Below are 22,418 nucleotides of genomic sequence, written 5' to 3'. Positions count from 1 at the left end.
GGCTGGGATGCGGGGATGGAGAGAGGGAAGGGCGGAGGGAGGATGGAGGGACGGAGGAGGAGGGGAGGAGCGGGATCGGGACGGGGGGTCCCGGCGGGGGGCGGGCGGAGGGGAGGGCGGCGGCGGGGTCCGGGTGGGGCCGGGGGGAGCCCCCTCCCGCTGCCGCCGCTCACATGACGCCGCTCCCGGGATGCGCCGGGCGGCGCCGGGCGTGGGCGGCGGCGGAGAGAGGCGGCGGCAGCGGGGCCGCACCGGCTCCGCCACCGGCACCGGGACCGCCACCGGCACCGGCCCATGGCCCGCGGCCGGACCGCCGCGCCCGCGCCCTGAGCGGCCCCATGGAGCAGGTAGGAGCGGGATAGGGATCGGGATTAGCACCGGGACCGCCGCGGCGGGACGGGACGGGTCCAGCACCCGCGGGCGCGGCGCCGTTCCGGGGGTCGGAGGCTGCCGGGACTTCCCCCCCCGGGACTTCGCCTGCTGCCGGGGGGATCCCCCTCGCCACCCCTGCGCTTCCCACCTGCTGCTCTTTGCCTTCCCGCGTCCCCACCCACCTTCCCCAGGGCCCCGCCATCATCCCCCGGCCCCTTCCAGCCTCCCACCTGCTGGCCCAGCATCGGCTGTGCCCCATCGCAGCATCACCCACCTGGGACCCCCGGCAGCACCCACCGGCTGCCCCCAGAGCGCCCACCTGGGACCCGCAGCCTCGCCCTTGTGCTCCACCCAGCCCGGGTGGCCGGGGGGACGCGGTCCCTGCTCTGCCACAGGTTTCTGTCACAGCCCGGGGTGGGTCTCACCCCACCTGCTGGGAGCAGCCTGGTTTGGGGAAGGGTTTTCTGCTCGGGGAAGGGGCTGGAGCCGCCGTGGAGTGTTTGCTGTGGGGCGTGGAAAAACCTCGGGGCGTGGGGGGTTGTTTCCTGTGTCTCCCCATCCCGTTATTCACCAGCCGGCGCCGTCCTGGTCGCTGTGCCCCGGCTGGGCTGTGATGTCCCCCCCGGTGCCCATCCGGGGCTGGGGGTGCTCTCTGTCCCCCCATTCCGTGGCTCTGCGAGGACAAGAGGGTCCCCTGGGGTGGGGGTTCTCCCCCTCTGAGCATCCCCCCCCCAGCTGAGGGGTCCAGCTCCCTCCCCGCAGCCCCTCGGGCTCTGCCTCGTGTTTCCCCCCCTCCCACCCCATCCCTCCGGGTCTGTGCGCAGGATCTGACGCTCTGGGGGTACCCCCCACCCCCCGACCCTCCGCGGGGCAGGGGCAGCCCCGGGGACCAGGGCAGAGCCACCACGTTGGGCACGACACGTCCCCAGCTCCCAGCGAGCTCTGGCTGCACGTTGGGGGCCGCGTGCTGCAAAATCCCCCCCCCGAGCCCAGCCGGGAAGGGCCGTGGCCGGGAGAGGCAGCACATGGGGGGGTGGGGGGTGTCGGTCACAGCGTGGGGGGGTCACCGAGGTGGGTGAACACCCACCATCCCCACAGGACCCCCGGGATCTCACCCACCCCACCGGAGCGGGAAAACCACCGCGGGGGCTGCACGTGATGCGCCGACACCCTCGGGTCTGGCATCCCCCCCACCCGGGGGGCTGCGAGGGTCCAGAGACACCCCCCTCCTGCCCACCTGCTGTATCTCAGGGCTCTCTCGCCCGCTGGAAAAAAAAAAAAATCCCCTCTCGCCCATCCAGCTGCAATGCAGAGGAGCTCCCGAGCCGCCCGCACGCCTTCCCTGCCGCCCTGATTGGCGGCGACGCCTTTGGAAGGGGCCGTGGTAATTTTAGGCCGGGAGCGGCAGCAGGTTGGCATGTGCCTGCCGGCACCGGGCAGGGCTGGGAGGGCCCGGCGGCGCTGCCCGACCCCCCTCCCGCCTCCCTCCACCGGCACCCGCAGCCCGCGGCAGCCCGGGGATGATGCTCGGAGCGAGGGGTCCCCAGGGCACCCCGATTCCCGGCGGGCTCTCAGCCCCTCCCTGATGTGGGATGAGCACGTAAGTCCTGGCGGCCCCCCCGCAGCTCTGCCCTGCTCTGTTCTGCCCTCGCTCCCGGGATCCCTCGGCCCATCGCGGCGCGGATCCCCCCCGGCCGGGCTGTTGTTTATCCCGACGGACCCGCCGGCGGGCGGGGAAGGAGGGGTTGGGGCCGTAACCCTCCCGTCTCGCCGCCGGCTCAAAATGGCTTCGTGGCGCGGTGGCTGCCAGGAGGGAGCGGCTGCCCGGAGCCGGGAGGGTGCCGAGCTCCGGGGGGTGCCCCCCGTGGGACCCCACCCCGGTGGGGCACCCTCGGCACCCCCGTGGGCAGCGCTCCGGCCTCGGGCAGCGTTGGCCTCGCGGTGCTGCCGCCGTGCCCTGCCCTGGCCACGCCGCCCACCCCTCCCTCCACCCCCCCCCGGCACGGCTCCGGCGCCCCACTTTTGCTTTTCTTCGTTTTAATTCCCGGGATTAGGTTAAAACCCGTCTTCCAGGCTGGATTCCCCCCTCGCTCCCTTTGTCTGCGGCGCGGCGGCGGCTCCGCAGGGAGCGGCAGCCCCGGGGCGGGCGGGGGGCGGCTGCTCCCCCGGATCCGCGGCTCCGGCTGCCGGGATTTGGGATGGGGGGGGGTTTGAGGTGTGGTGGATCTGCTCTGCTGAGCCGGGCGGGGTGGGCAGCGAGGGGGGCGCGGCTGCCTTGGCGGCGGGAGGGTGGTTTTCGGGTGGATGGTCCCGGAATGGGGTGTGGGTGAGCGGCAGTGGCAGCTCCGGGCTCGGGGACGCCCTGGCGGGTGTGTGCTGTCCCTCCCTGCGCGTGGGGACGAGGAGTGGGGTGTCCCCGGGGGGGCTGTGATGGGATCTTGATGCTGGGGTGGGGCTGGGGGAGACAAAGAGGGTTGGGAGTGGGGAGGGAGCATCGACTGGCTGGGGGCATGGTGGCATCCAGCTCCATGGGAACCCCCGTGGGGAAGCTGCCCAGGAGCAGGGATGGGGACTGGGGGTCCCCGTTGAGCCCCTCCAGCTGTGCATCCCAGGATGGGGCTCATCCCTTCCTGGGATCCTTCTCCCTGGCCTCCTGTGAGGGTCCATCCCTGTCTGTGCCTCACACAGGGCAGGGTGTTGGGGCCACCGGGGCCTGTTCGGGTCGTGTCACCTCCCTGGTTTTGTCACCTCCCCGGGGAGGGTGGCACTGGGGACACCACGAGGGGACTCAGGAGTCCTGGCATCCAAGGCCAGGTCCTGCCATCAATGGCTCTTCTCCAGCAGGCTCCTGCCAGGCCCAGGGGCTGCCGGGGGGTACAGGCAGGACGTGGCCACGTGTCCCCTCATGGGGGACAAAGCAGGAGGGACCCCCAGCAGTGGTGCTGCCCGGGGGAGAGCAGGAGCTGGGGGAGGTCTCTGCTCCTTCCCAAGGACTGTCTGCTGGGAAAGGATGGATGTTGGTTGGATTGGCCCTCGGTGCCAAACCCAGCTGGAGGGAACGTTTCCTGGGAAGTCCCTCTGGAGAGAGGCCGGGATGGGCAGTGCTGCGTGGCCGGGCAGGCAGAGGGCAGCCGTCTGGCACATCCCAGCTGGCACATCCTGGGGACCTGGAGCTCCTCCGCTCCCCCACGGGCAGGAGGTGGCCCTTGCAGGGGGGCTGGGGACAGAGGGGACCCACCGTGGGGCCTGGGGGTGCTGAATGTGGGCAGAGGGTGCTGGAGTTGGGGCGAGGGCGTCCAACTGCGTCACCGCGGGGAGGAAACGTCCCGTCACTCCCATCCGACTGTTCGTTCCCTCCAGCTGCTGGGACAGTTCCCAAGGCCGGGCAGGGGACAGGGGTGGTGGCAGCGATCCTGTGGGTCCCCCTCGGGTGCTGGCACACAAACGTTTCCAGAGGGCAGATCCCTCCATCCCACCCCTCGGATGCTGGGGGTGCTGTACCCCAGGGTGATGAGTGCTGTACCCCAGGGTGATGGGTGCTGTACCCCAGGGTGATGGGTGCTGTACCCCAGGGTGGCTGTTCTGCCCCCATCCCTGTCCTCATCCCCGGTTGTCCCCTGCCCATCCTTGTCCTGGTTTCTGGATGTCCTTTGCCTGGCCTGGTCCCTGCGTTTCCCCATCCATTGCTGTCTGTCCCCTACCCATCCCTGAGCGTCCCTTGCCCGCTCCTGTTCCTGGGTGTCCCCTGCCCCTCCCGCTCTGGGATGGCAAACTGCGGGAGCTGCCATCCAGGCAGGACATTCCCGCGAGCGGGATCAGCCCCCTGCGGCCTCTTTCCAGCCCCGAATTCCCGGTACTTCCGCAGCAGCCGCCGGCAGCTCGGTCATTTATTTGTTCTGGTGGTGCCGAGGTTTCTCCAGGCGCCCGAGGAAGTCGTTGTTGACACAGACTTTCTTAATTGTGTCACGGAAAACTCTGCGCTTGGCAGCTGGGGTGTCCCGGGCCGGCATTCCCGGGAACGCAGAGTGGCACGGGCTGGCACCCCTGGGGCTGGGGGGGGCAAACCTGGGGGTGCAGGCAGGGAAACAGCTGCCCAGGAGGGACTCAGAGAGTGAACTGGGGCTGACACTGGCACTGGGACGTCACGTGGATGTGCCGGAGCCCTTGGCACGATCCCAGCTGTGCCCTGTCCCTGGTGTCACCCGGGATGAGCGGAATGCTGTGTCCCCCTGGCATCCTCCGTGTGCCCTGGGGGTGCTCTGAGGGTTTATTCCAGCCCTCACCGTGCATCCCTTTGCCCCACACGCCGTGGTCACCTTCTGCCACCAAAGAGCCTTTGAGGAGCTGTTTGCACTCCGAGATTTGGGTGTGGGAATTAATTTTCCCCCGCGGTTGCTCAGGGGTGGTTTTGGGGTGGATCCAAGAGCCCTGAGCCAGGCCAGGCCCTGCAGGCTGTCCCCATCCCAGCTATCCCCATCCTGGCTGTCCCCATCCTGGCTGTCCCTGTCCTGGCTGTCCCCATCCCTCTGTCTGCCAGCCCACGCTCTGTCCGTCCATCCTGCTGTTTCCCGTCCTTGCTGTTTCCTTTCCCTGGGGGTCTGTGTCAGCCTTTGTCAGCCCCAACCCCGGGTGTTTCCGTCCCCACCTCTGCCCGGGCCAGTCCCTGTCACTCCTGTCCCTCTGTCCTGGCGTTTCCTGGCTGTGTGTCCTTCTGTGCATCGCCCGGCCTTGGCCTCGCCCTGCCAGTGCCTGTCCAGCTGTCCTTGTCCTGCTGTCCTGTCATCCCTCTGTCCACTCCCTCTGTGCCCGCCCTGGTCAGTTCTGCTCGTGGTCCCTGTCCCTCTGTCCTGGCTTAAACTGTCCTGGGTGTCCCCTGCCCATCCCTGGATGTCCCATGTCCATCCCTGTCCTGGTTTTTGGATGTCCCTTGCCTGATCCTGGTCCCTGGGTGTTCCTTGCCCATCCCAGGGTGTCCCATCCCCATCCTTGTCCTGCTCACTGGGTGTCCCCTGTCCATCCTGGTCCCTGAATGTCCCGTGCCTGGTCCTGGTCCCTGAGTGTTCTATCCCTGTCCCAGTCCCTGGGTGTCCCTCACCTGGCCCTTTTTCTGCGTGTTTCCTGCCCATGCCTGGGTGTCCCATCCCTGTCCCTGGATGTCCCTTGCCTGGTCCTGTTCCTGGGTATCCCCTTCTCATTCCCGGGTGTCCCATCCTGGTCCCTGAATATCCCTTGCCTGGTCCTGTTCCTGGCTATCCCCTTCTCATTCCCGGGTGTCCCATCCTGGTCCCTGAATATCCCTTGCCTGGCTCTTTTCCCAGGTGTCCTCAGCCCATCCCCGGGTGTCCCACTCCTGTCCCCGTCCCTCTGTGTCCCACCCCGGTCCTTGGGCGTCCCACACCCATTCCCGCGTGTCCCTTCCCTTGTCCCGTTCCTGGGAATCCCCAGCCCATCCCGGTCGCGGTGTCCCCCGCCCGTGCCTGCTCTGGTTGTCGCGGTGCCAGCTCGGTGCCGGTCCGCGCTGTCCCGGTGCCGATGCCGGTGCCGGTTCCCGTCGCCGCCGCCCCGGTGCCGGTGCCCGCGGCCGGTCCCTCCCGCCGGGCGGGCCGTTCCGAGCCGCCCCGCGCCCCGCCCGCCGCCGCGGGCGCCCGGAGGAGGCGGAGCCGCGACCGGGGCCGGGGCCGCCGCCGGCCCAGCCCGAGCCGAGCCCAGCAGAGCCGAGCCCAAGCCGGACCGCACCGCGCGGGGCCGGGCCGGGCCGAACGCGGCGGGACCGGACCGAGCGGGGCCGGACCGCAGAGCATCCCCCCGCAGCGGGGCTGCGCCGAGCCGAGCCGAGCCGTGCGGAGCCGGGCCGGGCCGAGCCGAGCCCGCCCGCCCGCGTCCCGATGAATGGGATCGCCTTCTGCCTGGTCGGGATCCCGCCGCCCGCCCCCGCGGTGAGCGGCACTGGGAGCACTGGGGGGACTGGGGAGGCGGGGGGGGCTCACGGGAGCGGGGACTGGGAGGAACGGGGAGCGGCTCCCGGGGATGCTGGGGGGACTGGGGAGGCTGTAGGCTCGGGAATTAGGGGCTGGGAGGGAATGGGAGATACTGGGTGTGGGTTTGGGAGAGTAGGGATTTAGGGAAGCGGGCGATGCTGGGGAGGATGTGGAGCAGGGACTGGGAGTGCTGGGTATGGCGCCGAGGTCGGGCAGTGGGGCTGGGGGTTGGGTGATAGCCCTGGGGGGTGAGACTGGCTCTGGGGCAGACCAGTGCCCTGGAACTGGGCTGTGGGTCAGGGCCAGCGGGACCGGGGGGGTCCAGTCACCCACACGATGCCACAGGCGATGGTGGCCACGGTGGCCTGTCCCCAGTGCCCAGCCACGGTGGCGTCGTTGTGGGCTGGAGGGGCTGTGGCGCCTGGATCTGGCCTTGGAGCTGAGGGTGAGAGCCCAGGGCTGGGCTGCCCCTTCCCAGGACGAGACCCACAAACACCCACACGTCTCCTCCGAAACTCCCGGCTGGGCTCTCTCCCTGTGGCTCCGGCCGATCCATCCCTTCCAGCTCCTGGCACTGGGCAGGCAGCAACTCCCCAACGTGCCAAACAGCCCCTCGAGGTCAAATCTAGCCCCCCTGGCATTTGCTGACCCGTGGCGTGGGCACTGGCATCGCCTGGCGCCGCTGGACCGGAGGGCACCGGGGCGATTCCCATCTCCCCATCTCCCCGTGGTGCCAAGGAAGGCCGGCCCAGCCGCTGGCTAAATCCCCATTTCCTGCCCGTTTTATGCCAAATCCCGGCAAACCCTTGGGGTGGGGATGGGGACGGCACCGGCAGGACCTGGGGTGGGGGGTCCGGTGGCCGGAGGGGGCCGGTGGTAACGCCCGGGCGGGGATGCGGCCGCGGTGAGGGACTGGCACAGCGCCTGCTAATTTGAGCAGAGGTTGCACGTCCTCGCCCCAGAGCTGAATTTGGCCTCTGTTCCTCAGTTCCTGGTTTTTTGAACTCGGCTTCCTCGGCCCCGGCCATGGGGCTAATAACCGGCCTCAAAGGATTAATTGGGGTGTGCGAAATGGCTCAGAGATGAGGAGCTGCTCGTCGAGCGGCTGAGCATTAATCATGGTTTCTCCTCGGATTCCTCCCTGCTTACTCCGTACCGCTGAGCGCTGGCTCTTGGGTTTTTTTGGGGGGGGTGTTGAGCCTCAAAATCTCCTTTTCTGCGGCGTTTTGGGGGCGAAATGTGCCCTCCTGCGTGGGCGGCACCTGGAGCGAGACCCGAGTCGCTGGTTGAACTTGGGGTGCTGGGTGACTTGGGGCGCTGAGTGACTCGGGGGGGGTGTTATTTGACCCCCACATCTGGGGAGGACGGTGCTTTGCAGTCCTCCAGCGAGGATTTAGTGCTGTGTAAGCAGAAATCCTGCCCAACGGCCGCCCCTGGGGCTGCGTGGCAGGGGCTGCCTCCCACCGTCCCCAAACCTTCGTCCGGTGCCTTCTGCCCTCACCCCCTCGTGGCTCCTTGCCCCTGTCCCCCCATTTACTGGCTCTGCTCGACAAATTGAGTTTCTTAACGCCTTTTTTTTTTTTTTTTCCTCTCCTTTCTTTCTGAACCCTGAACTTGAAAGACAGGAAAAGCCTGTGCTCGGGGCTGCTGCCGCAATCCCGCCTCGCCAGCGCGAAACCTGGCACCGGCGCCGGGCTGGGGCACGCGGCTGATGCCACCCCGGGGTCCCGCTGCCCACCTGGGGGGTTTTGGGGGAGTTTTGGAGGGGGTTTTGGAGCACTCCAACCTCTGTGGTTTAACCTTGACCTGTGTCATGTGCCCGGCACCTCTGCCACCCGTCGCTCGCGCCGCGGGGGGACTGATGGGTGATGTGTGATCCTAAACCCCCCCCCGGGGCTGGCAGCGCTGCCTGGCACCATCATCCAGTGTCAGCTGCCAAGGAACCACTGCTGGGTGTTATTTAGGGCTTGGGGACCGTGGGTTTGGGGACCACGGGCTGGGGGGACAGCTCTGGGTTGGGGTCAGAGTGTGGGTGCTGCTGGGGTGCAGGGGGGTGCTGCAGGAGCAGCTCCTGGGGTGCTCTGAGACAGAGCCAGGGGCCCTCCCCGAGTTCATACAGAGCCACTCACTGGGAGAAAACATGGAGGGATGAGCGGGGGGGTCATGCTGGGAAGCTGCCGAGCCCCGGGATGGCCTTTTTATTCTCATTAAAGAGGAAAAAAAAGGATTAGGTTTCAAGTCGGTGCCGTCCCATTAATAAACCAAGTTTGTCTTCAGCAGGCAGCAAGACCTGATTTAAAAAGGAGTGGAGATAGATGACCTATTTTAAGCTCTCAAGTTGGAAAATATCGACCTGGCCGCCCGTGGCCCGCGAGCGGCGGGGCCGGGCCGTGTCAGCCGCGCCGTGCCAGCACCTCCCGCTCCCAAAACCCGGCTTTCCAGGAGCCAGCCCCGGGTTGGGAAGCAGGGTGGCTGCTCCGAACCTGCTGCCGACCTCCTGCCCACGGCCCGACTCCCTTTTCCGCGGCTGCTTCTCCCCAGGAGTTCATTAAGCCCCAGGAGTTCATTAAGCCTTCCCTAATTGCCCGCCCGGGCCCTGCCACGCCGGGCACACCTTCGTGTTGCAAGACCCGCCGTCCAACAGGGAATCGGCCGCGTTCCCGCCGGGATTGGTCTCCCTGGGGCCCACGGCCCTCGCACAGGGTTGGTGTCTCGGGGTGGGAGGACGCTGGGATGTGGGGTCGGCCCCATTCCCGAGCCACGCTGGGGAAATGGGAGCTGGAGGGTGAAGATGGAGCAGGGCTCTCCTTAGGGAAGAGGGGCTGAGTCACCACAAAGTGGCCAAAGTGAGGCACCGGTGACTGTGGGGACGAGCCTGCTCTTGCCCGGGGATGGAACCCAGTGGAGTCCCCCGTCCTTTGCTTCCTTAAGACCCTGCTGCAGCAGGAAGGAGCTTGGCATGCCAGGAGCCAGCCCAGGGGAGGGAATAGGTCCCTGCCATAGCCCTGAGCCCTGGCCCAGCCTGGGGGGCCGTGTCCCCCCGCCATGGGCAGCCAGGCAGGTCTGGGGCTCTGCAGCCCCCCCTGCTCACCCACCGCCGGTGGCACCCCCAGACCTGTCACCGCACACCCCAGGGTGACCCCCCCGCCGTCCCCCCGAGGGCAACAGTGTGTCCCTTGATGGGCCCGGGCGCGTGGGGCGGCCCCGGGGCGGGTGGGCCGGGGCTCGGTGGCTCGGGGGGACAATCGGGCCATTGTGGCTCATAGTGGCTCTTTCTGTGCCGCGCCGGGCGGGGGCCGGGCTGCGGGGCCAGCGCTTTCGGGGCGAGCCCCGGTCCCCAGCGGGGCTGGCGGTGACTGGTGTGGCCCCAGTGGCAGGACACCGCTGTCCCCGGGCGGGGAGGGGACGGAGGGCGGGCGGGCTGGACGTTTGGCCGCTGGACGAGTGTGGGCAGCGGAGAAATGTTGGGCTGCTCCCGATCTCAGGGAGACATTGGGCTGCTCCTGATCTCAGGGAAATGTTGGGCTGCTCCTGATCTCAGGGAAATGTTGGGCTGCTCCTGATCTCAGGGAAACATTGGGCTGCTCCTGATCTCAGGGAAATGTTGGGTTGCTCCTGATCTCAGGGAAATGTTGGGCTGCTCCCGATCTCAGGGAAATGTTGGGTTGCTCCTGATCTCAGGGAAATGTTGGGCTGCTCCTGATCTCAGGGAAATGTTGGGTTGCTCCTGATCTCAGGGAAATGTTGGGCTGCTCCCGATCTCAGGGAAACGCTGCTGGGCCCCGGTGCCAGGGCGCTGTGGGAGCGTGGCGTCCCCAAAACCGTGTCCCCAGAGCTGCCTCCTGCCCCTGCTGTGGCTGGAGGGGGGGCTCAGGACCCGCCTTGGCTCTTTATTTTCACCGCCCAGAGGGATGTGGGATTTGGCACTTCCATGCATCCCCCCCATCCGAGCGGGATGCCCACCCTCCCCAGCCCTCAGGAGCTCCAGGGGGGTCCCCCACATGGGTGGGGGGTGCAGCCCCAGCCCGGGCCCCCCGGCCTTGAGCAGGGCAGAGGCTGGAAGGAGCAGGAGCAGCCTTGCCCTGACCTCCCCGGGTAGGATTTTCCGCCGTGGAGAAGCGGGAGCGCAGCGCAAGGTGCCTCTCGGAGCCGCCGCAGGAAATGGCTCATTGTTAGCCCAGCTGAAAAAAACAAGAGACCCAAAAAATTGCAATAATGAGGCCAGCTTCTATTTGAGGGTTTCCATGGGAAAAACAGGAAACGGAATCCTGTTACTTTTCTAGGGCCCGCTGCCGATAACGCCGTTTTTAGGACGGGGCAGAGAATGAGGAGGAGGAGCTGGGGATGAAGGCAGCACCAGCATGGCCTTGTTGGTTCCACTTCCTCATGGGCTGGGAGATAAACTCCTCCTTGGTGTGGCTCTGGCTCTGAGTTTCCCAACCCCTCTGGCGTGGGGGCCATCGGGAACATTCCCACTGAGGTCGGACCTGTTGTGGCTCCAGTGTGTGTGTCCCCAGCACTTGTCCCTGCCTTGGAGCAGCTCTCCCTGCTGGCACTGGGTGTGTTAAGGGTAATCCCTGCGGGCTGGGGACCTGAGAGACCCAGGGTAGGGGCACGGTGAGACCGCAGGGCTTCACAGGCTGTTGGTGACCCAGGGAGCTGCTGCATGAACGGGGTGCAGTGTCCCCCAGAGTGCCTCTGGCTGGCCTGGGATGTGGCCCTGGGAAGCCCTGAGCGTCTGTGGGTCTGTCCCCTGTGAGTGTCTCTGCTGTGGGGCTGGAGGTGCTGTGGTGGGCTTCGGGAGGGCCAGGATGGAGCCGTGTCCTGCCCTGGATTTGTGACACGAGTGGATTTGTTTTGTGAGCGGAGGTTCCACGTGGGCACACTCACCTCGGTGTGGTGGCATCAGCCCGTGTCGTGGTCACCAGCAGGGCTGTGAACGGGGGCAATCCAGCAATCCTGGCCCAGGAATCCTGCCAGGGATACCAGCAGTGGTGGGGAGCAGCACAGGCAGAGCCACGTGGCCAGAGAGCCGCAGTGGGCACCAGGGCTGGCAGGGAGAGAGGTCGGGAAAGGGGATGAGTCTCTCTGGCTACATCCCCAAATTTCTCTCGATGTGGCAAGAAGGGCCCCCCCAGCTGAGGTGAGCCAGAGCCCTCTGGAACTGCTGCTTTGAGATGTGTCAGGAATGAGATCCCTGTGGAGCTGGGAGTGGTGTCCTGATGTGGAGGCTGCCGGGAGGGAGCTCGGTTTGGCCACGGGACGGAGCCACACGGGGCTGACGAGGAGTCCGAGTCCGGGAGGGAGGTGATGAGTCTGAGTCTGTGAAGGAGATGATGAGTTGAGTCTGTGAAGGAGATGATGAGTCTGAGCCCGTGAAGGAGATGCTGTCAAGATAAAAGTTAGCCTTGGGAAGGAACCAGGAGATTTCCTTCCCCGCGTTAACACCCAAACCGGAGCGGGAGGAATGTCCGAGAGGCCCTTTGTGGCTCCTCTGCTCCGCTTCTCCTTGGCTCCGGTGTCACCTGGGCAGTGTCACCCCCTTCCCAGCTGTGTCGGGTGATGGGAATGCAGGTGTGTGTCCTTGGCTGGGCAGGGGACTCCGGTGTGGGGTGGGATTTGACAGTGCCCGTCCAGCTGCTGGATCTCCCATGGGACCCCCGCCCTGTGCCATTCCTGGAGCTGAGGATGGGGACCCCCCCCAAGCCTGTGCCCGAGCTGTGAGTCCCAGTGGCTGTTCCTGGTTTCCCTGTGAGGTCTGTGGGGTTTGTGGGGGCCCAGCGGTGCTGGGAGGGGCTCAGGGGGTGCTGCCTTGTGAGGCCGTGGGGAAAGAGGCTGTTGGGAATTTCGGTGGGTGCTTGGAGCAAACCCTGGATTCCCACCCCCCCCATGAATGGTGCATCCATCCTGGCAAGTCCCTGCCCAGGCTGGGACATGGCATAGATGTTTCCTGGGGGGGCCCTTGGGGTTCTGTCTCCATCACTGAGGTGTCTCTCCCTCCTGTTCCCAGTGCTGCTGCTCCCACGTGGGATGTGCATCTGCTCCCCAGGGCTCCCAGCCTGCCTTCCTCCCATTCCCGGGGGGATACAGCAGTGTGGTACTGAGGGGGGGGCATCCTGAGGGGCAGGGGTATCCCAGTGGGGAGGGAGCATGCGCTGGCTCTGTGCAAGCCAACGAGCACTCCCCCAAATCCCCGCTGAGCTGCAAAGCTCCTCAGCCCTGGTTCGAGTTAAAGAGAATTAAAATGCTTTCTCCTGCGGGTCTGTAATCCCAGAGGCTGGGGCAGGGCCAGGAGGGATGCCTGGATGCTCCTGGTGTGATCACCTGGGTGCTGCCCCCCGTTCTCCTGCCACCTCATCCCCCAGGTCAGGTCCCGCTGCTGGAGCATCCCCACCCTGCCCAGGCTGCCTGGCAGGTACAGGCAGCCCCTGCCTGCAGGGGAGCCTCAATCTGGGCTCTTTTTGGGGGTGCTGCCTGGGACCGAGGGGTGCGGGTGGGACCCCCGTCCCCCCTTCCCCACCGCAGGTGGGAGCCGGCAACAGCTTTGCCATATAAGGGCTGGAAGTCGGTTATTGTCTCACCAGGGCTTTCTCCTCCTCAAAAATCCTATTAAAACCTCATTTTTCTGACCCTAATCTCAGCTGGGAGGGATTAGTGTTTGCCCCCACCCGGCCCCGCTGGATCCGGGCTGGAGGAGCCTCCTTCCCAGAGGGAAGGAGGGTCGGTGGGTTCTGAGCCCAGCACCAGGAGCTGCCTGGCCCTGTGTCCCTGTGTCCCTGTCCCTGTGTCCCTGTCCCTCTGTCCCTGCCCGAAGGGTGACGTTATCCTCGCCGCGTGCCAGGGCCAGTGATGGCCCTGCTGGCAGAGGCTGCAGCTGGTGGAGCCAGGACATGTCCTCATCTGGGACCACTGGCTCCATCCTGGGATGTCACCAGGATCACAGCAGGGTGGGAGAGCTCTGGGAGCAGCAGGTGTGTGATGGGGGGGGTGGCATTGGTGTAAAATATAAAAAAGACCCCCTAAAAAAGGCACGTGCCCCGTCTGGGACCACCGGCTCCATCCCGGGGGTGTCACCGGGGTCTGAGCAGGGTGGGAGAGCTCCAGGAACAGCAAGTGTGGGACAGGGAGATGGGAGACCCCCCCCAATACAGGCAGGTGTGGGAGCAGAGCACATCCCCAGCTGGAACCACTGGCTCCATCCTGGGAGCGTCACCAGGGTCTGGGCAGGGTGGGAGAGTTTTGGGAACATCAGGTGCGGGATGGGGGGGTGGCAGTGGTGTAAAATATGGAGACCCCAATACAGTGAGGCAGGGAGGGCAGGGGGCTGCCTTCACACAGCCCCTCCGTGCCTCAGTTCCCCTTTGTGGAGGCGATGCTGGCAGGGGTCCCTGCGACCCCCCCCCCGTCCGTGTGTCCCCGTCCGTGTGTCCCCGTCCGTGTGTCCCCTGCCCGCGCGTGTCCCGGCGTGCCGGCAGCGGGGCCGGTGCATGCCGGGAGCGCTGCCTTCCCCCTTTGCTCCTGTTTGGCTGCGTATTTAGGACACTCCTGTGCAAAACACAAGTATTTTGGAAGGCGTCCAGGCAGCGCTCGCATTCCTCGGGGTGGAATCTGCCCCCGCGAACGCCGCCTGACCTTTCCCGCTTTGGGCTGCGGGAACAGTCCCAGGGACCGTCCTGCCCTTGTGCACCCACCCCAAGGGGTTGGGGACCCCCTCCCCACACCCCCCCAGGCTGCCCGGGCGCTGCAGGAAGGGCTGAGTGGAGGTGGCAGGATGGGGCCTGCTGTCTCCAGTGCTGCTCCAGGACCCCCAGGGGGATCCAGCCCACCACACCGGGCCCCTTTGCCCCCTCTCAGCTGGAGAGTGAAGCCCCCCTGGGCGCCGCTCGCACCCACAGCCCCGTCCGGTTGCTCCGGCCGGGCAGCTCTGCGTGCTGGGACGTGCCAGCCGCCTGTCCCCAGGCTGGGGCGAGGGCACGGGGCTGTCCCCGGGGTGAGACCCCCGGCACAGGCGCCGGGTGACATCAGGGTGGCCTCGGGGTGGAGCTGATGGCGGGGATTTGGCTCCCATGTTTCCCCGTCCCTGTTTCTCCCCGGCGTGGAGGCCCCGTGAGGGTGCCCTGGGTGTGCTGGGGGTGGGCAGATGGGGGCACGGCTGCCACCGAGCCGGCCAGTGCAGCCCCCCGGCGGGGTTGGGGTGGGCGCTGGGGCTGTTTTGAGGCAGAGCTGCGGCACCTTGGCCAGGGTGGGCGCTGGGCACCGAGGCGTTGCCAGCGTGCAGGGGGTTCGTGTGTGTCACCGCGCCCCGGGACTGTCCCCTCGCTGGTGGCCGGTGTGTGGCATCACCCTGGTGGGCTGGGGCCGAGGGTGGGAGGGGGAGGCAGAGGAGAGGAGGGGGTGAGACGCACGAGGGGGTGTCTGGCCCCGAGGCTGCGGGGCTGCAATCCCAGCAATGCCCGGCATTTCCCCGGCGTGGCCGCACGTGCCTCTCCTCGGCCTCCAGCACGGCAGGAATGCGGCGCGGGACCCCCTCGTGCGGGGACAGGGACGGGCAGCGCGGGGGGAGCCGGGGCAGGGGGGCACTGCCCACCCCCAGACCCGGCCCGGGCTGGGTGTCTGCGGGTGCCGGGCTCGCCGAGGTGCTGCTGTTTTAACTTGTTCCTCCCGGATTTTTGCTGCCGTGGTGGAGAGCAGGGGGGGCACTGAGAGGGGCTGTGGGGTGGGCTGGGGAAGGGGGGTTTGTCCCCGTGGAGCAGAACCAGCGGGGAGGGTGGTTTGTTGTGCCTTGTGTGCCCAGTGCTGACTGGGGAGCCCGGATCAAACCGTGGGGGCTGGTGGCTCTGTGCCGGGGGGGCAACAGGGACCTCTGGGTGTCCCCAAAATGGGAGATGGGGCTGTGGGGGGACTCTTGGTTCAGCTCCTGGTGGGAAGTGCCCTTGGAGCCACCACTCTTTGCTGCAGGCTCTGAGCAGAGAGGGCCGGGGGGGATGTGCCAGTCTGTGGGGTGATATTTTTGGCCTCCAAAGGGTTGTTTTGGTCTCCACGGGGCTCTTTGGGTCCCGAGGGTGCTGCCCCAGCAGAGCTTGGGGCAGGATGTGTGTCCCTGCTGCCTGGACTCTGCTGGATGCCGGGGACAGAGAGGGGACCCGGAGTGTCTGAGAGCCCCCGCTGGCTCCCCCCTGGCAGAACCCGGTGGTGACAGGGAGGGGACACGCTGCACCCCCGGGCTGTCCCTCTCCCTGTCCCCGGCATCGCCTGGTGCCCTGCGGAGAGGAAGGAAGGAAGGGGCCGGGAGGAGGGAGAGGAGGAAGCGGGGAGGGTGGGATGCTGCCCGGGGTGATGGAGGAAGAAGGGGGCGGATTAAAAAAAAAAAAAGAAAAAAAAAAGAAAAAAAGAAGGAAAAAAACGTAAAAAAAAAAAAGGGAAAGTCCTGGCAAAGTGACACCGCAGGCGGGGCGGGGGGGCGGGGGGGGTGGGCTGGGGGCGGGTGGCTGGTTGGGGGCGGTGGGCTGGGCACTGATCCCTGCCAGCAGCTGGAGCCCCAGCCCGCCAGCCCAGCCGGGACGTGTGGCTGGTTCATCCCTCCATCCATCCCTCCCTCCCTCCCTCCCTCCCTTCATCCATCCATCCATCCCACCCTCCATCCAGCCGGGAGGCTGGGGGGGTGGCTGGGTGGGGGCTGCGTTGCCGGCGGGGGGGGTGGGCTGTGAGCGAGCGATCGAGCGGCGATGCGGGTGTGAGCGGCGATGCGGGTGTGAGCGGCACCGGGAGTGAGCGGCACCGGGTGTGAACGGCACCGGGTGCGAGCGGCACCGGGTGCGAGCGGCACCGGGAGTGAGCGGCACCGGGAGTGAGCGGCACCGGGTGTGAACGGCACCGGGAGTGAGCGGCACCGCCGCGCCGGGAGCTCCGCAAGCGCCCGAGCCCACCCAGGGGGGCTGCCGGGACCCCATGGGGGGGGTGCCGACCACCGGCTGAGAGCCCCCCCAGCGCGGCGGGATGGTGGAGGAGAGCGCGGGCGGAGGGGCGCGGCGGGGTCCCTGCCGCCCCCCGCCAGCCCCCAGCCCCAAAAGGCTGTGGAGCGTGGAGCGCTCCGGGAAGGGCTGGCGCCTGGAGCGCCCCGTCGGGGTGGATTGCAGCTCGCCCGAGCCCCGCTGCATCTGGCTGAGCAGCCTCCGCCGACACGCTGCCGCCCCCGACCCCCGCCCGCCCCCGGCCCCCCGCCCCGGCCGCGGGGGCAGGACCGACAAGGGCCGCCGGGTGAGAACCGAGGGCAGGGGGTCGCGCCTGGTTTGGGGAGGCGGGGGGGGCCTTGAAGGGATGGGAGGGGTCCCACAGGGCCGGGTGGGGTGTCACAGCTCCCGGGCTGTGGTGTGTCCCCTTCGTCCCCTCCCGTGCTGGGGTCGGGGATGGGGGTTCAGGCTCCTGCTTGTGAAGGTGTTTTGCTCCCGGTGCTCAGCTCGCCGTGTTTGGGAGGGGGGATGGATCCTGACACCCCCCCCTCCCCGGGGTGCAGGGAAAACACTCCTTTGTTCTGCAGGAGTGGGACACTGGTGGGAATTACCCATCCCTTCGTGTCCCCGTGGGGGTGGGGAGGTGACGTGGGGTACAGGGACCTGGTGACACCTCTGCTGGGGGGTAAAGGACCTCGTGGGAATTAGGGTGACTTGGGTGAGGGCGTCTGGGTGTCACAGCCACTGGCACAAGCTGTGCCAAGGATCAAGGGGTTCCTCCCCATCCCTGCAGCCTTCATGGGATGGGGGCCCAGGAGAACTGGGATAAGGAGGATGAGGATGCAGCTGGTGGTATCTCAGCAGAAAACACCAGGATGAGGTTAAATAAAGCCAAAAATCTGGGAGGAGGAAGAGGGCTCTGAGGACAAACGGCTGAGGTGACAAATTGGGTGCCAACCCCACTGCAGGGGGGGGGGACAGGAGCATCTGCAGGGCCGTGAGCCAGCATGGGGGGGGGGATCCAAACCCGCGACTGGGGGGGCTTTGTAGCCCGACAAAAGCTTCAAGTCAGGATGGGTGAGGAGGGAAACCGAGGCACGGCGGGCGGGACGGTGCCACCACCCCACCTGGGGACCGTGTCACCGTGTCACAACAACAACGGGGACGCGCCGCCGTCCCCGCGGGCCGGTGCCGCCGTCGGTGTCTCCTCGGAGCGTCCATCCTGCCCTCTCCCCGGGGCCTGTCTGTGCCGGTTAAAATCAGCAGGGGCACATTCAGCTGTCAGCTTAAAAATAATCCGGCGAGCCGGCGGCCGGCACAATGGAGGGGCAGATGGGCCCGGGCGCCGCCGGGATGCTCCGGCCCCGCCGCCCGGGGATGGGGGTCCCGCGGGAGCGTGGGGTGCCTGTTGCCATCTGGGGTTGGGTTTTCTGTTGGGATTGAGTGGCACAAGGCGGGGGGGGTGGCAGGGGGCTTGTGGGGGGCTTTGCTGCCTGTGTGGTGTCGGGAGGTATTGGGGTTTTCCGGCTCTCTCCCGTGGTGGGGTTTGGGGTGTTCTTTCTGGTTTGGGTGTGGGAGCGCCCGGAGCGGTTGTGCCTCCCTGCCAGGTTGTGCAGCAGGGGTGGAGCAGGTGGGTGGGGGTGATGCCTCGTGCCAGAGGCATGTCCTCACCCCAGGGACCCCATCCCCAGGGGGACAGGACCCCCGTTCCCACCGTGGGCTCCGTGTGGGACGTGCTGGACAGGGGGTGCAGCCCGGCCCCGCCGAGCTGCCGTCAGATCTCCCCACCGGCAGCGAAAAGGCCCACTCAGCACAGGCACAGACAAAGGCTTTTTGTGCCTTGTCCCTTTGTGTCCCTTGTCCCTGTCCCCTCCCCGCTCCCCATCCATCGCTTCCACCCAGACAGCCCCTGAATTTTAACACCCTCGTCCCAGGATGGGCTGATTCCAACGGCTGCAGCAGGGAAGGAGCTGCCACTCGGGATCCCGGTGGATCCGCTGCTCTGCCTGTCCCTCCAGCTCCCAGATTGCCAGTTTCTCCTGTTTTAGCAGAGCTGGGTGCTCCCAGGGCATCAGGCAGTGCCCTCTCCTCCCCTTGGCCACGGAGCTGCTCCCGCTCCAGCTGGGCTGGCGGATGTGCAGCCAGATGTGCAGCCAGATGTGCGGCACAGGGAGCAGCACCGTCCCTCACCGGGGCTGTGCTAAACCCTCCTGGCCTCAGCCAGGGTGTTGGGACTCCTGGATGCCTTTCCCAGCTCCCTGCCTCGGTGCCAGGAGAGATGCCCGGGGCTGCTCCAGCTCTGCCACAACCCCATTGCCCCTCCCAGCACTGGCACTGGGAGCTGTGGGATGGAGCCACATCCCCTTTGGCCCCATCTGCTGCTCTGGGCAGTGTCCCTTGCCAGATCCCAGCACGGTGCCAGGTCCCTGCTCCGGCTCGGGAAGCATCACTCATCCCACCACCTCCCGGACGGCTCTTTCCGCCTTGCCCAAGGTTATTGCCACGGCATCACCAGAAGGGACCTTTTGTCCCCAAGTCCCTCAGCCATCCGGCCCCATCTCTCCTCCTGGGTCCCATCCAGACCCCCAGGCACAGCTCATTTATTTTTATTTCCTTTCCATTCATCTTCTTCCCAAAGGTCCCACGTGAGGAGTCTGGGGGGAGATGCTGCTGGGCTGGGTGGGCCGTGGGGGCTGGAATTTGCTGCTGGAGTGCTGGGAATAGGGAAGAATAGGGATGGGGGGGAGGGTCTTTTGGGCACGTGGGTGGGCATGTGGGGGGGCTGGACCTGTACCCCCCCTCCCCTCTCCAGAAGTGACATCTTGTCCTTGTCCCCCCCTCACAGCCGCCGCCGGGCCGGAGAGATGGAGCATCCCCGAACGCCAACGTGCCCCCGGAGGGGGGGTCCTTCCCCTGGGTGGGCCCCAAGACGGTGGTGCTGCGGAAGAGCTCCCAGGGGGGGTTCGGCTTCACCCTCCGCCACTTCATCGTGTACCCCCCGGAGTCGGCCGTGCACTCGGCCAAGGTAGGACCGGGAGCTGGGGGGCCTGGGGGGGCCTGGGGGGGCCTGGGGGGCCTGGGGGGGCCTGGGGACACTGGAATGCTGTGGTTGGATGCAGTGTTTGGGCTGAGGGTGGGCAGGTGGGCTCTGGGAGAGGAGGAACGAACCGTCCGTCATCACCTGCTTTGTTGGGGTTCCTGGAGCTGCCCCCACCCCCCGTGGGTGTCCCTGGAATGGAGGAGCCCACGGAGCTGCTGGGAGATGTGGGAATCAGCAGCGCCTCTGGATCCTTTTGGGATGGGACACGGCTGCTTGTGGGAACAGGGAGAATCCCTCAGCCCCGAAGGATGGCTCTGACATCCCTGGGAATGGCAGGAAAAGGCACTTCAGAGCCCTCAAGGCCAGCAAGACCCAGTGGATTTTTGGGTCCCAGGCTCCTGGCTGTTGGTGGGAGCCTTCCAACTGGATCTGCTGCGGGATCTGTGTCCAGCTGCAGCCGGACCCTCTCCAGGTGCTGCCTTTTGGGGGGACTCAGCCCTGGGTTGACCCTCCTGCACCCCCTGAACTGCCAAGAAGCCCCAATCCAGGCAGCACCTTCAACCCTCCTGGATGGAGGGATCCCATGAGCAGCTTTCAGCCTGGATGGAGCCCTCTGCACCCGAAGGGACGAGCCAGCTCCGATCTCCTGGAATTTGGAATCCCCCCTCTCACTTCCTGCAGCAGCGGCTTTGTGTGGATGAAGGGAGAAGAGTCTGGGAGCCAAGTGATCCGTCACTGCTCCAAGCCTGGATGGACCTGGATGCTCCCATCAGCCCCGGAGCTTCAGAGCTGCCCCTTGGCTCCGGCTGCCCCACGGGCTGGCGTTGGCAGACAGGGAACTGCGGTGGGAAGTGAGTCACAGGGTGGGGAGAACCGACTCGCCGGAATCCCCGCTCAGCATCCTCCGTCCCGGCGCTTTTCCCAGGCTCCTTGTATTCTGCTTCCCCAAAATCCTTTCTGCCTTCCCGCCCCGGGAACACGGACCTGCCCCGTCTCCGGCAGCGTCGCCCTGGTTCTGTCGTGGGAACGGCCTGGAGCTCCTCCAGACCCACCCGCTCGCTCCCGCCTCTCCAAAGGATCCTCCGGGAGCGAGGGATCGATCCTGCCCCGCTGGGCACCTGGGCCGAGCCCTGCCGGGGCGGCCGCGTGGGAAGGAGCCGGCTCAGCGCCGGGAGCTGGGGATGCTCTTGGAAAGAGGCTGGGAATAGCTGCGGGCTGCGGAGCCGGCGGGGCAGGGCGCGGCGGGGCTGGCTCAGCACCCGCGGGGGGCCGGCAGCCGGCCAGGTCCGGGGGCTGAGTTTCGGTGGGTTGACTCAGCGGGGAGGAGGGTGACGGTGCCGGTGCCGCGCTCACCGCGCGCCGCGTTCGGCACCGCCCGGCCCTGGGAGCGCGGCTGCCGGGATGCCCCGGGGGCCGGGAAGGGCTCTGGGATGCCACGGGGCGAGGAGGGGCAGGGAGGGGGTGAGTCCGTGCCTCCAGGGGTTCTCGGTGGCCCCACGGTCCTGCCCTGGCACCGTGGCAGCCGCTCCTGGGTGCTGAGGCCGTGGAATGTGGCTCTTCCTTCTGGCTCCAGCCCTCTCCTCCTTGCTGGGAATGTGCCCCTGTTACACTGGGAAGGACACTGGACCCTTCCCAGCACCCTGGAGGGACTTGGTGCCCTGGGGACATTAGTCTGTGTCCCCACTGGCTGGGGAACGGGGCCAGGCCTGTGTCCCCCCCCAGAGATGGAAGGATCTGGCACTGGTGGAGTGAAAATTCCCATTCCAGGTGCCCAGGTGCCTCCTTGGGACACGTGTGTGGGGCTGAGGAGCCCGGGGTGCTCCGTGTCTGCGTTGGGGGCTCAGCAGTGTGGATGCAGCACCCTGTGTCCTGTCCCAGCCTGGGACCCCCCTGGGCACCGTGGCTCTGCTGGGGGGTCCCCACGGGTGAATGTGGGATAGAAGAGTGGGGATCCACCAGCACAATTCCCACCCCACGGGACAGATCCATGTGGCTCCCAGGGCTGTCCCCTGCCCGTGGCTGGGAAGGGGGTGCAGGACCCCTTTGCCACCCCCCTGCAGTGCCCACTGCAGCCCTGGCAGCCCACCCCAAGCAGTGGGAGGCTGCAGAGATGGGGAGGGACAAGGATTCATCCCACAGATGAGATGGATCCCTCCCCTGGCACCGCACTGTGGGGGCTCAGGCTCTCCCTGACCAGGCTTGGTGGCCCCGGGCGAAGGGTGAGATGCCACCCTGGAGCCCCTTTCCCACTCCCCTGCCCCAAAACTGACCCCTTTCCCATCAGCTGGGTGCAGGGGGCTCCGTTGGATCCCACTGCCCGCCGGGGCCACGCGGGCGGCCGGGATCCGGTGTCAGGAGGTAATTTTAGCCGGGGGCAGTGGAGGCCAGAGGGACGCGCCGGCCCCGCCGGGGGCTTCGTGGGGCTGCCACCCCACCCCCCCACCACCAAATCAACGCTTTTCTCTTCTCTTGGCAGGAGGAGGAGAATGGGAACCGAGCAGGTGAGTGCTGGCACTGCCACGGGACCCCCGGGGTGGGCGCGGGGGGCACGTGGCTGTCTCGGGCCGCAGCGGGCGTTGCTGTGGCTGTCGCTGTCACCACAGCCCTAAATTTCAGCTGGAGGTGAAGTGACACAGTGCTTTGGCAGCACTTTGGTGGCACTTTGTGCCCTGGAGGGGCTCGGTGTCCCCAAAACCCTTCGGGAGTTCTGTTGGACATCACGCCCGGGGGGGAGGTCTGCCCGCAGTGAAGGGGGGGCTGCGGGGTGGCCAGTGCTGGCCCCCGCTGAGCACGGGGTGTTTGGGGACAGGGACACGGCCCCACTGAGCTCCTGGAGGCTCCCGGTGACGTGAGTGAATGTGAAGGTGTCAGAACGGATCGGCGCTGGCGCGGTGACGCGGCGCCGGGGCCGCGCTCCCCGGGGAGCCGGTGCGGGCGGCGCTGCCAGAGCCGGCACCCGGCGCCCAGCAGGGCCGGGGGGCTCTGACCTCGGGGTCTGGGTGGTCCCGGGGGGGTTTGGAATCCCTCGTGGGCTCCGTGCCCACCCGCCCACCCGGCACTGGTGGCTTTTGGTCTTTC

The 22,418-nt window shown here is 67.1% G+C and overlaps 1 protein-coding gene across 4 annotated transcripts in view; it reads left to right on the top strand.

Moving 5' to 3' along the window:
- Window positions 1-142: 142 nt before the first annotated feature.
- The window catches only part of ARHGAP23 (Rho GTPase activating protein 23), a 34,602-nt gene continuing 12,326 nt past the window's right edge, over window positions 143-22,418 (top strand). The window contains exons 1-3 of one of the 4 annotated variants that reach the window (XM_064636375.1): window positions 143-347; window positions 19,146-19,325; window positions 21,817-21,841. In XM_064636375.1, coding sequence (XP_064492445.1) covers window positions 174-347; window positions 19,146-19,325; window positions 21,817-21,841 — 379 coding nt within the window. In that variant the 5' untranslated portion in view covers window positions 143-173. Of the gene's footprint in view, window positions 348-1,774; window positions 1,973-6,101; window positions 6,309-16,277; window positions 16,608-19,145; window positions 19,326-21,816; window positions 21,842-22,418 lie in introns of those variants that run through there. The other 3 variants (XM_064636374.1, XM_064636376.1, XM_064636373.1) reach the window with 3 other exon arrangements.

Source organism: Pseudopipra pipra, chromosome 26 (assembly GCF_036250125.1).
Source record: "Pseudopipra pipra isolate bDixPip1 chromosome 26, bDixPip1.hap1, whole genome shotgun sequence".
NCBI lineage: Eukaryota > Metazoa > Chordata > Aves > Passeriformes > Pipridae > Pseudopipra > Pseudopipra pipra.
Note: the sequence above shows the minus strand (reverse complement) of the source record. Positions and strands in the feature narration are given on the sequence as shown.